This window comes from Rana temporaria, chromosome 8, assembly GCF_905171775.1.
Source record: "Rana temporaria chromosome 8, aRanTem1.1, whole genome shotgun sequence".
In the NCBI taxonomy this organism is placed as follows: Eukaryota; Metazoa; Chordata; class Amphibia; order Anura; family Ranidae; genus Rana; species Rana temporaria.
In genome coordinates, this window is record NC_053496.1 from 15,807,894 (window position 1) to 15,821,152 (window position 13,259).

At 52.2% G+C, this 13,259-nt stretch overlaps 1 protein-coding gene across 1 annotated transcript in view; it reads left to right on the top strand.

The window, feature by feature from the left end:
- Positions 1-13,259, top strand: part of LOC120946700 (disintegrin and metalloproteinase domain-containing protein 9-like) — a 133,546-nt gene that overhangs the window by 35,905 nt on the left and 84,382 nt on the right. The window contains exon 2 of the mRNA XM_040361330.1: positions 5,132-5,223. Coding sequence (XP_040217264.1) covers positions 5,132-5,223 — 92 coding nt within the window. The remainder of the gene's footprint in view (positions 1-5,131; positions 5,224-13,259) is intronic.

Here is a 13,259-nt window from a genome sequence, read left to right on the forward strand (position 1 = left end):
CACACTAATGATCACTCACGATGTCCATTCAGAAAGGGAAGAGGATAGTCAATTACATATTTACCGGCCCCTTCCGCCACTCATCCTAAAACATCCTTGCAGCAAGAGCTGGCGGGAGAGGAGGGAAGCTGGTAGCACTGCAGGGGGAAGGAGGGAGCCAGGGAAGTTGGGGGAATCTGCGCTGTAAAGGGTGATTAGGGTGTGCCTGGGCACACCTGGCACTAGGGGTGCAACGGATCAAAAAACTCACGGTTCGGATCGTTCCTCGGATCAGGAGTCACGGATCGGATCATTTTTCGGATCGGCAAAAAAAAAAAATCTCCCCCACTGTAATATCCACATGTCCCCCCCCCCCACCAACTATAGTACCCCCTTGGTGCAGACACCCCCCCTCCTCTCAGTACAGTGACCCCCCCCTCCTCTCAGTACAGTGACCCCCCTCCTCTCAGTACAGTGACCCCCCCCCTCCTCTCAGTACAGTGACCCCCCTTCTTAGTACAGTGACCCCCCTTCTTAGTACAGTGACCCCCCTGCTCTCAGTACAGTGACCCCCCTTCTTAGTACAGTGACCCCCCTGCTCTCAGTACAGTGACCCCACTGCTCTCAGTACAGTGACCCCCCTTCTTAGTACAGTGACTCCCCTTTCAGTACAGTGACCCCCCTTCTTAGTACAGTGACTGACCCCCCTTCTCTCAGTACAGAGACTGACCCCCCCAGCTAGTACCGACAGACACTCCCCGAGCGGTGTGTCCCACGAGTGCGGGCTCCTCATCTGTGGGTGTAAACAGAGGAGAGCCGCCGCCGGGTGTACCAAGATGGCCGCGGCTCCGGAGCTAGGCCGAACCCGCGGCCTTTGCTAATGTTACGGCGGCGGCTCCGGAGCTAGGCCGAAGCCGCGGCCATAACATTAGGAAAGGCTGCGGCTTCGGCCTAGCTCCGGAGCCGCCGCCGTAACATTAGGAAAGGCCGCGGCTTTGGCCTAGCTCCGGAGCTGTGGCAATCGGCGGATCACAGTGTGTTCCGATCCGACGGGGGTGACCCATTCGGATTACGGATCAACTGTGATCCGTTGCACCCCTACCTGGCACACCCTGTGCGCACGCCTATGATCCAAGAGGTGCTAAGACTTCAATGCTTAAAGTGGAGGTTCACCCGGAAATGTTAATTTTTAACATTAGATTGAGGCTCATTTTGTGAAGGGGAATCGGGTGTTTTTTTTAAAAACAAAGCCGTACTTACCGTTTTAGAGAGCGATCTTCTCCGCCGCTTCCGGGTATGGGCTGCGGGACTGGGCGTTCCTATTTGATTGACAGGCTTCCGACGGTCGCATCTATCACGTCACGATTTTCCGAAAGTAGCCGAACGTCGGTGCGCAGGCGCCGTATAGAGCCGCACCGACGTTCGGCTTCTTTCGGCTACTCGTGACGCGATGTATGCGACCATCGGAAGACGGTCAATCAAAATAGGAACGCCCAGTCCCGAAGACCCATACCCGGAAGCGGCGGAGAAGATCGCTCTCTACAACGGTAAGTACTGCTTCGATTTTAAAAAAACTACCCGATTCCCCTTCACAAAATGAGCATCAATCTAATGTTAAAAAATATAAAACATTTTCGGGTGAACTCCCGCTTTAAGTCAGAGTTTTATAGGGCAAAAGATGGTCGTTTGAAGAGTTTACTGGCTTTGGTTAGGTGGCTTCAAAAGCCACCAGGTCACTCCTCCAATTTCTAAATTGCTGCATTTGTAAATTCCAAAAGCCAATATAAAGAAATAGTAGTGGTAAAAAAAACACTTGTGGGTTTAACCAATCTTATTTTTTTGTACAATTCTCCTTTAGGGGGGTGTGGCAAGGGGTGTGTCCTATGCCTACATACTTTTGCTGATAGGTGTCCCTCATTCCCATCTCAGAAAGTTGGGAGGTATGCATGAGGCATTGTATAAACTCTGACATTCACAGACATGACTAGGCATCAGGGCAGGACTTAGGGTGGTGGGGGCCCCTGGGCTTAATAATCAAAGGGGCCCCCTGGAGCAGAGAAGCGGGGGGGGGTGGGTTGTTACCGCTGACCGATCATAGTTGTTGAGGGGGGGGGGTGGGGATCTGGATCTGCAGACCGACCTATCGAAGTTGTTGAGGGGGGCAGTGCGCCGACCAATCATACTTGTTGGGGGGGGGGGCGCTGACCGACCTCTTCCCGGGGCTGCCTTCAGTAATTTTGGGGCCCCTTACACAGCTGCAGTAAAGGAGGGGCCCCCTGGAGCATCTAAGTTGTTGAGCGGGGGGGGGGGGGGCTGGGGGCTGCCGAGAATTACATCCATCCGCAGAAGTTGTTGAGCGGGGGAGTGCCGAGGGTTACATCCATCCGCCGAAGTTGTTGAGCGGAGGGGGTGCCGAGGATTACATCCATCCGCCGAAGTTGTTGAGCGGGGGGGGGTGCCGAGAATTACATCCATCCGCAGAAGTTGTTGAGCGGGGGGGTGCCGAGAATTACATCCATCCGCCGAAGTTGTTGAACTGGGGGGGGGTGCCGAAATTGACGCGATTGCCGCGAATGGGGGATTGCCGCGAAATTGCGGGAGGGGGTTGCCGCGAAATTGCGGAAGGGGATTGCCGCAAAATTGCAGGAGGGGGTTGCCGCGATTGCCGCGAATGGGGGGTTGACGTGATAGAGCCCGGGGCCCCCTATTGGGCGGGGCCCATGGACCTGAACAACTGGAGGGCCATAGTTTGAAGACCCATGGCCTAAACCAACAGAAGGAGCACCAGACCAAATTCATAAAACAGTTTTATTGGTGTAAAACAGCCAACATGTTTCGGGGGCAAGACACGCTCTTCATCAGGACTCAGTAATGTTTGTGTTTGATTGACTCATATGGGCCGTACACACGACCGAACATGTCTGCTGAAACTGGTCCGCGGACCAGTTTCAGCAGACATGTTCGGTCGTGTGTAGGCCCGAGCAGACAGGATTCCAGCATACATTTGCCCGCCGGGCCTTTTTTCCAGCGGGCAAATATTTCTGAACTTGTTTTAAGACAGCCCACTGAAATCCTGCCCGCTCGGACATGTTCGGTCGTCAGTACAGACCTACCGTACATGTCCGAGCGCCCGCCATCCCTCGCATGCGTCGAATGACTTCGACGCATGCGTGGAAGCATTGAATTGACAGGGCCGCCCACGTCGCTGCGTCATCGTCGCGGCGACGGCACGGACACGCCCCGCGCGGATTTCTGTATGATGGTGAGTACAGCCACCATACAGAAATCCCCGGGCAGACATGTACGGTGAAAACGGTCCGGCGGACTGGTTTCATCGTACATGTATGCTCGTCTGTACGCGGCCATAGAGGCACATGCAAGAGAAATAGATTGCAAAGGAATTACATATGGGCATATTGTGCTAGTAGAATTGCTACATCAAACCAAGAAAAAAGTATTTGTAATGCTTACTTGTAGTGTTCTGCCTTGCCATATACAATTTTATATTCACTAGTAACGTACCTTTGAACTTGCTTCAGGAAGAGTTGGTTCCCCCGGCCTAGCTCCTCCCTCTTTACATGTCATCGTCCTTCTGGGCGTGTCAAATTACTGTCTGTGCTGGTCCATCTCCTCTGCCCATCCCTTTACCTCCCCACATAATCTTTATCATAGGCGTGCACACAGGGTGTGCCAGGTGTGCCCAGGCACACCCTAATCACTCTGTGCAGCAAAGATTCCCCCTACTGCCCTAGCCCCCCCCCTTCCTCCCTCACCACTGCTGGCTCCCGGCGGCTGTTGCTGCGGGGATGTTTTAGGGTGAATGATGGAAGGGGCCGGTAAATATGTAATTTACTGACCCCTTCACTTTTTGAATGAACACAGTGAGCGATTGGTAGTGTGTGTTTGAGCTATGGGGTGCACACCCTAATGCAATAGGCTGCGCACACCTATGATCTTTATGTGGCAGCTGAGGGAGGAAAGAGAAAATTACACAGTGTCACTTAAATGACAGCTGTGAGTCTCTGTTTCACCCAAAAGAGTAAGCTCTGCTTTTCCTCCTTCTCTCCCCCCCTCTCCTCCTCCCCCTTTTTTTGGGGGGGGGACGGGTATCTGATTTTGACAGGTACCCACTCCCAATTCCGGTCGGATGACCACAGTGATCTGCAGGGCTGCTGTTAGAAATTACGGGGCCCCAAACAGCCTACCCTCGTCCCTGGTCAAAAGTGAATGAGCACATAGATGTATCAGTCCCTTTCTCTGTAGCCTCTGCTACACACATGAATGAATTGGAAGCGCTCTGAAGCTTTTTTCTCATTCACAGACTGAAGCATAGTAAACACGGCTTCCTATGCTTCAGTTTTGTGAATGGACTGCCCCCCCGCTTTTGAACTGATGTCAGTTTCATTCCGGGACACTGTATTGTGCTGGAATAAAGGTGCTCGGGACAGACCTGCAAAATGCGGGACTGTCCCGGGCAATCCAGGACACGTGGTCACTAGGGTGACCACATTTACAAACTACCATTCAGGGACACCCCCCCTTGCCAAAAATCAGCTTGTGCTGTAACGAATCACAGCACAGTGATTGGACACAAGAGGCGGGATTTATAATTTCGCCAATCACAAGCAGGGGGCGGGGATTGTGCTCCTCCAGGCATTCCCGGCCAGGGCAAGTACTGTCGGTGAGTAAAGTGGTGATGTGGCGGGCTTTTTTGGGGGCATCAGATTGGCCCGGTGGTGTAGCTGTGTCAGTTTCATTCCGGGACACTGTATTGTCCTGGAATGAGGGTGCCCGGGACAGACCTACAAAATGCGGGACTGTCCCGGGCAATCCAGAACACGTGGTCACCCTAGGTCCGCCGTCAAAACTGACAGGTCCGATCATGTGAAAGTAGCCTAAAGATGCCGGTGTCTGCACCCGAAGCTTGGCAAAGAGCCAGGTCGGGTGAGGACATCGCTGGGTCCCTGGACAGGTAAGTGTGTTTTTTTTTTCGGTATTTGTAGCTGCTGGCTTTTTCATTTTTGTGCCGACAAACATTTATGTTCATGAGCTCTTCTACCTACTAAACATTATACAAACATATTTGTGTGCCTAAAGCTAAAAGAGACAGATTCAGATGTACGATTCTAAATTGTCTGTAAACATTCCACAGGAGGCGATGTGATTGGTCTTCGCAATGAGGAGATCGTATTCCCAGAGCGGATCTCGGGCAGACAGAGGAGAGACGCAGGACACAATTATACGGTAATTAAAGTTCACTAAAGTCCATCTTGGGCTTGTTTACTACTTTACCTACTAAGGGCCAGATTCTCGTAGATACGCGCCGGCGTAGTGTAAGTCATTTACACTACGCCAACGCAACTTACTGGAGCAAGTGCCGTATTCTTCAACCACTTGCTCCGTAGTTTGCGGCGGCGTAGTGTAAATGGCCCGGCGTATCCCTGCGTAATTCAAAGGGGGCGGCTTGTATTTAAATTAAGCGCGCCCCCGCGTCGATTGAACTGCGCATGCGCCGGGCCGAAAAATAGCCCAGTGCGCATGCTCCAGCTCACAACGGAAAACGTCAATGACGCCGACGTGTAAAGTCGTATTCAAGAACGACTTAGGAAAACGACGTACCCGACGGGAAAAGACGACACGGACCCGACGCCATACTTAACATGGCATACGGCGGACTGGCGTAAGGTTACCCCTCATATAGCAGGGGTAACCTTACGCCTACGGAAACGACGCAAGCGTCGAGTACGCAACGCAAATTCATTCGGGAATCGGCGTATCAGGCTCATTTGCATAGTCAATTGAGACCTGAACGTAAACGCCCCTTAGCGGCCAGCGGCGAATTACATTTAAGATCCGACAGTGTAAGTCACTTACACCTGTCGGATCTTGGCCGTATCTATGCGAAAATGATTCTAGGAATCACTCGCATAGATACCCGGGGCCAAAAACAGAGATACGACGGTGTTTCCTGAGATACACCGTCGTAACTCTGCTGAGAATCTGGCCCTAAGGCTTTATTCACATGCTTGCTTGTCCCCTTCCCGCCGAGCGTTCGCATATATCGGCTTTAGGGGGTTATACCGGGAGGATGCCCGCAGCTGCAGGCATCATCCCTTTTTTTTTAGAGCGGGCAGTCAGCTTTCCAGGGATAACAACCAATGCGGCTAAAAACCACTGGGAGACCCGATCCACGATGCGCCACTTCCGGCGCCTAGAGATAGTCTGCAAAGAACCAGGAAACTGCTTAGTTCCAGTCTTCTCTCTGTAAACATGGAAGCGACGTCACAACGTCACTTCCAGTTTACTCGGCTGCCAATGGCGCCAGATTTAAAAAAATATACAGTATTCAGAATCGCTGTTTCTGGCGATCTGAATACCTTGAAGTGTAAAGGAGGGATTTGAGGTCTTTTAGACCCCCGATCCCTCCATAAAGAGTACCTGTCACCACCTATTACTGTCACAAGGGATGTTTACATTATAAGTCGTGTGCTCGGTGCGCAACGACTTATATAGTCATGGGGCGTGGTCCCCCGTGATGTCACCCGGTGACCCTGCCCCTTATGACTTCACCACCCGGGGCATGATTTTTATTTAAAATTTGTTTGAGTTCCCCCTCAAGATTCATACCAAACACAGTGGGCTAAATTCACATAGATTAGCGGATCTTTAGATCCACCTAATCTATGTGATTTACGATCCGCCGGTGCACTTTTGCGAGGCTAGTGCTGTATTCACAAAGCACTTACCACGAAACTTGCGCTGGCGGATCGTAACTCCCCCGGCGGAATTCAAATTCCACAGCTAGGGGGAGTGTACAATTTAAATCAGGCGCGTTCCCGCGCCGATTTAACTGCGCATTCGCCGCCGGCGAAATTTCCCAATGCGCATGCTCCAAATGACGTCGCTAGGCGGCAATTGTTTTCGGCGGCAACGTAAATTGCGGCCATCCGTATTCCAGACCGACTTATGCAAACAACGTAAAAATTTGAAACTCGGAGCGGGAACGATGGCCATACTTAACATTAGCTACCCCTCATATAGCAGGGTTAACTATCTGCCGGTAAAAGCAGAACGCAAACGACATAAAAAAAAAGCGACGGGCGGGCGTTCGTTTCTGAATCGGCGGTTCTCCTCATTTGCATATCCGACGCGTAAAAGACCGAGGCGACACCTAGCGGCCGGCGGGAGATTGCAGCCTAAGATCCGACGGTGTAAGTCACTGGATGCATTGCTCCAAATGACGTCGCTAGGACATCATTGGTTTCGACGTGAGCGTAACTTACGTCCATCCGTATTCGCGAACGACTAACGCAAACGACGTAAAAAAAAATGCGCCGGGCGGTCGTTCATTTCTGAATCGGCGTAACTCCTCATTTGCATATTCCTCACGTATACAAACGGAAGCGCCACCTAGCGGCCAGCGTGAGATTGCAGCCTAAGATCCGACGGTGTAAGTCACTTACACCTGTCGGATCTTAGGAAGATCTATGCGGAACCTGATTCTATGAATCAGACGCATAGATCCGACCGACGAAACTCAGAGATACAACGGCGTATCTCTATCTGAATCTGCCCCAGTGCCTGGTATTGGCAGGGATCCAAGTCGGATCCCCGTTCATTGAAGTCGGACGCATCTCTGACTTCAAGTCGCAGGGCAAAGTCGGATCCAAAGTAGTACTAGTGTCGTGTCGCACCAGTGTGAACCCGGCCTCAATGTAGTCACTGTGGTGGAGGTGTAGGAAAACTGGTGCATACAGAATCTGGCATGAAGTTAGAAGCTGATTGGTTACTATGCACAGCTGCACCAGATTCTGTGTTCACCAATTTTAGTAAATCACCTGTGTGACTACTGAGGAAGTAAGAGGAATCTTCTATATTTTGACTAGACACAAAGCACAGAAAATGTCCTATTTGAATGTCATAGCTGAAGTCTCGAAAATCAGGAGACTGCATTCTGCGATCCTCTTCAGCTGACTCACATGACTATGGTATAAATACATACACCCTTATCTGCTAAGACCCACATTTTACTCAACTTTTACCTTAATAAATAACTGAGACCACTACTGTAATCTTTGGAGTAAAAACTGGCCGTAGCAGCCTCCATTTATTTTTAAATAACCTTTTTTAAATATTAAAACACATTAAATAACATTTCCACACATAAACATAAGTAAACCTGAAACACAATATTAACACTACTGGTGCTGGACTTTGCAGGCACATTAAACCATTTTAACCATGCTAAAACTTTTATGAGCACTGCGATACCTAACTCTGGTCTTAGGCCTCAAGCCGAAAACCTGACTCAGAGACGACCTTACCTGACCGCAGTGCCCCCATTAACCCCTTCCCAGCTACACCTTGGTAGACTGGACTACCAGCCCCTTCAGAACCCATACCACCTCTGGGTAATGGCATCCACTTTAGGGTACTTTCTTCTCCTGCAAAGTCCAAAACACCCGCCGCCGCCACGACATCATAACTTCGCACCTGTGTGGAGAGACAGAAAAAAGAAAAAACAGGAAAGCACCCCAGACCACAAGCACCATATCACATGCCCATTTTTACCCCCATAAACCAATCGCCCCCTCAAACCAACCAGCAAAAAAGGGAGGGTGGGTGGGAAACTTCGCCCCTCGTGCTGTTAGCCCGGGAAGCGTGGGAGGGTGATTTATAACCTCCCCTCCCACCGCTCTCCTTCACTGCAACCCCTCCCACTGACCATGGCAGGGCTTTCCTTTAACCCCGTCATGGCCGGCCCTGCGCCTATGCTGTGGGTTTTTGCTCCGGGCCTTTCTTGACTATGGTATAAATACATACACCCTTATCTGCTAAGACCCACATTTTACTCAACTTTTACCTTAATAAATAACTGAGACCACTACTGTAATCTTTGGAGTAAAAACTGGCCGTAGCAGCCTCCATTTATTTTTAAATAACCTTTTTTAAATATTAAAACACATTAAATAACATTTCCACACATAAACATAAGTAAACCTGAAACACAATATTAACACTACTGGTGCTGGACTTTGCAGGCACATTAAACCATTTTAACCATGCTAAAACTTTTATGAGCACTGCGATACCTAAATCTGGTCTTAGGCCTCAAGCCGAAAACCTGACTCAGAGACGACCTTACCTGACCGCAGTGCCCCCATTAACCCCTTCCCAGCTACACCTTGGTAGACTGGACTACCAGCCCCTTCAGAACCCATACCACCTCTGGGTAATGGCATCCACTTTAGGGTACTTTCTTCTCCTGCAAAGTCCAAAACACCCGCCACCAGCACCCAAAGGTAACTCCTTACCTTTGGGCGCCCCTCCACACCCTCAACGCTCGCTGGATCCCGTCTTGCAGGCCCAACACCCACATGTCAATCCCCACGTCGGTCAAATGTACTCCATCTTTCAGCTGATACCTCCACATATCCACCTCCAGCTCAGGGTGTCTAACCACCAAGCCACCATTCCTGATCACAAACTTAGCCACGTCCCGATTGATCTTTCTCCTGGCCCTGTTCACTCCTTCCCACGATCTGGCCATCCGCCATGATGACCTGCCCACAATGTCGGACCATATCACTACCGTATCCGGGTAGGACATGCGAATTCGCAGAAAATCGAATTTGATGTCGCGTGCGACATCCAACATAGTACGAATCCCAAGGTCGTTGCCCCCCGCATGTATCAACAAAACATCCGGCGGGCGATCCAACCGTGCAAACTTGTGCACTTCCGGCACCACCCTGCTCCACAACATCCCCGGGAACCCCAACCACCGCACCATCGCTTCCTGTCTTGGGATCCCCAGCTGTCGACCGTCCGGTCGCCTATCTGCTCTTGCCGCCCCCCTATGAACGAAGGAGTGGCCCATTATCCAGACCAGCCCTTGTCCCGCACCTGAAAGACAGCAAGTAAGAAAACCATCACAAATAAGTCCCATCGGGAGACGAACCCCATCCCCGACCCCAACATGATCCCTTAACCAAAAAAAAAACCCCTGTTCCACTCCCACCAACATTGGAACTGGCCCCTTAACTTTCTTGGGACGTATGTTAACCTGCACCCCCACTCACCCCTAATTCTACCATGAGCTGGGGCCTGACATATAGTCGAAACCTCCGAGACTCCCATCTGCCAATCCTCTTCACCAATTCCTCATCCAAGCCACAACGGGCCGCTTCCGTCGCAGCCCCAATCCGAAAAGAATGCGCCGAGAACTCCTGAGCCACAAGGCCCAAAGCCCCCAGGCACCGTCTAAACACCGTCACGAATTGATACCGCGACAACGCCGTACCATCCTCATGCAGCAAAAAAGACCCGCCCAACTCCGGCCGTACGTCCAAAAATTCCTGCACCACCCTAACAGGGCATAATTCCGACCCCTCAATAGGGAAAACTCGCACCACTTTTCCCTTCCCTTTCTGGTCCGTCTTGGACCGACGTAGTAACATTTTCACCCCTTCTCGCGTCCATGCCACATCACCGGCCAACATGCCACCCTGTACCGTCTTCGAGGGGCTAACCAATTCCCCTATTCGAAAAGCTCCAAAAAACGCCAACGCGAACGCCACCCTAAATAATAACACCTCAAACTGGGACGAACAAACTGTCCCCAACTTTCCCATAATACCCTTCAATATTTCAAACGACACCGGGCGCCGGGAATCCGCCCGACGCCCCTGTTTCCTGTAACCTTTAAGGGCCTGCCGGACACAAAAGTCCTTAGTAAAGTCCGGACACCCTTGCCACTTAAACAGAAAAGCCAAGCCGGCCAATTTTTTGTCCAACATGGACTGAGACACCCCGGCCTCCATGTTCCTGGCCAAGAAATAAATCACCAATCCCTTGACCTCGGGACCGGCCGGGTCCACCTCGGCCTCCCTAACCAGAGCCTGCCATTCTGCCCAAACCTTCTCATAAGCCCTCCAAGTGGTCACACTTACCGACTTTTTGATCCAACTGGAGGCGATTCCAACGGAATCCTCCAAAGCCACTCCGGACAGGGTACCCCTTGCTCCTCTGCCTCCGGCACCAGCTCCCGAAACCGGTCCCACTGAAAGCGAGACAGAGCGTCAGCCACTACATTCTCCACCCCCGGTAGATGCACCGCATACACAAATATGTTCATCTGCAAACAGCGCAGCACCAGGTGCCGTAATAGCCGAATAACTGGAGGAGAGGACGCCGTAACTCTGTTGATCACCTGGACCACCCCCAGATTGTCCCCATGGAACCGCACCTTCCGGTCCCGGAAGGCCGCCCCCCACAACTCTACTGCCAGCACCACCGGAAACAATTCCAACAGCACCAAGTTCTTTGTGAACCCCGCCTCCAACCAGGCCTGAGGCCAAGGGCCCGCACTCCATTGCCCCTGAAAGTATGCCCCAAAACCTGCGCCTCCGGCTGCATCCGTGAACAACTCCATGTCAAAGTTACTAACCGGACCGGACATCCACAATGCCCTGCCGTTGAAGGATTCCAAAAAGGAGTGCCACACCAACAAATCCTCCCTATGTTCTTTCCCCAGGCGCACATAGTGCCTGGGTGACCTGACCCCCGCTGTGGCCGCCGAAAGGCGCCTGCAAAAAACCCTCCCCATGGGGAGAATGCGGCACGCAAAGTTTAGCTTCCCCAGGAGCGACTGCAGCGCTCGGAGTTGCACTTTCCGCAAACCAACCATCTCCTGTATCTCAGCCTTGAGGCCTTCCAGCTTGTCCAGTGGCAACCTACATTCCATCACCTCCGAATCAATTACAATGCCCAAGAATTGGATGACCGATCTCGGACCCTCCGTTTTCTCGGGCGCCAGCGGCACACCAAAACGCTCCGCAATGTGTTCCAGCGTGGCCAACAACACTGCGCAAATCCGTGACCCCGCCGGTCCAACGCAGAGAAAGTCGTCCAGATAGTGGATCACGGAGCTCACTCCAGACACATCCCGAACCACCCACTCCAGGAAAGAACTAAACCGTTCAAACAGCGCGCAGGAAATGGAGCAGCCCATCGGTAGGCACTTGTCTACGTAGAACTCCCCACCCCAATGGCAACCCAAAAGCCGAAAACTATCCGGGTGGACCGGCAGGAGCCGAAACGCCGCCTCAATGTCCGACTTGGCCATTAAGGCCCCCCGGCCATACCGCCTAACCCAGCCCACCGCAGCGTCAAAGGAGGTGTAGCTCACCGTACACTCCTCCATGCTGATAGCGTCGTTAACCGACCCCCCCCCTTGGAAACGACAAATGATGAATGAGCCGGAATTTGTTCGGCTCCTTCTTAGGCACCACCCCCAAAGGTGAAACCACCAAATCGTCCAAGGGAGGCGAAACAAATGGGCCCCCCATCCTGCCCAACGCCACTTCCTTCAGCAGTTTCTCCGAAACCACCTCCGGATGTTGTAACGCGGAACGCAAATTCTTCGCCACCGGGGGGACCACCGCCAACTTGCACGGAATGCTGAAACCCACGGAGAATCCCCTTTCCAACAACAGGGCGGCCGCCCTGTCAGGATATCTACCGAGAAACGGTCGCATCCTTTCCACCATCACCGGAGTCCTCCCTCTTACTTGAAGCATCTCCGGAACGGCCCTTGCCTTGTTTAAAACACCGGGAAGAGGGGTGATTGCCACCACAGCCGGAGCACTCGTGCTTGAACCGGCAAGACCCTCCGAACTTGCAGTTTCCTTCGTTGAACTGCCAGCAGACCCCCTTTTTCTTTCCGGCCGACTGTCCTGGGGAAGAGGTTCCACCGGCCCCCCCCCTGAAAAAACGGCGTGGACGTCCGTGGGGCCGACATAAGCCGCATCCAAAGGCCGATGTCTTTAGTGTCCCACTTAATATCCGGCCTGATAGCCCGGCGTTGCCGGAACTGCTCATCATACCGGAGCCACCCAGTGCCCCCGTAGCACCGGTAGGCCTCGCTAATCGCCTCCTGGTAACTAAAAAGCGCCGAACAGTGTTCGGGGTTTTTCTCGCCGATCACGCTCGCCATGATCGAGTATGCCTGCGACCAGTTCGCAAAAGTTCTAGGTATAAGCCTATACCTCCTCTTCTCCTCGTCCTCTTTTTTGGACTCCTCCGGCTTAACCCTATCAAGGTTAAACTTTTCCAGCGGTAACAACGCAAATATCTCTACATATTCGCTCTTCCAAATCTTTTCCCGCACCTCCGGCTTCAAATGTGAACCCAGCGGTGCCTCATAACAGGTATACACCTCCCCTTTAGCTGCGTCCGCCAACCGGACCAAATCCCTCTTCTTTGCGGAATCGACCCCC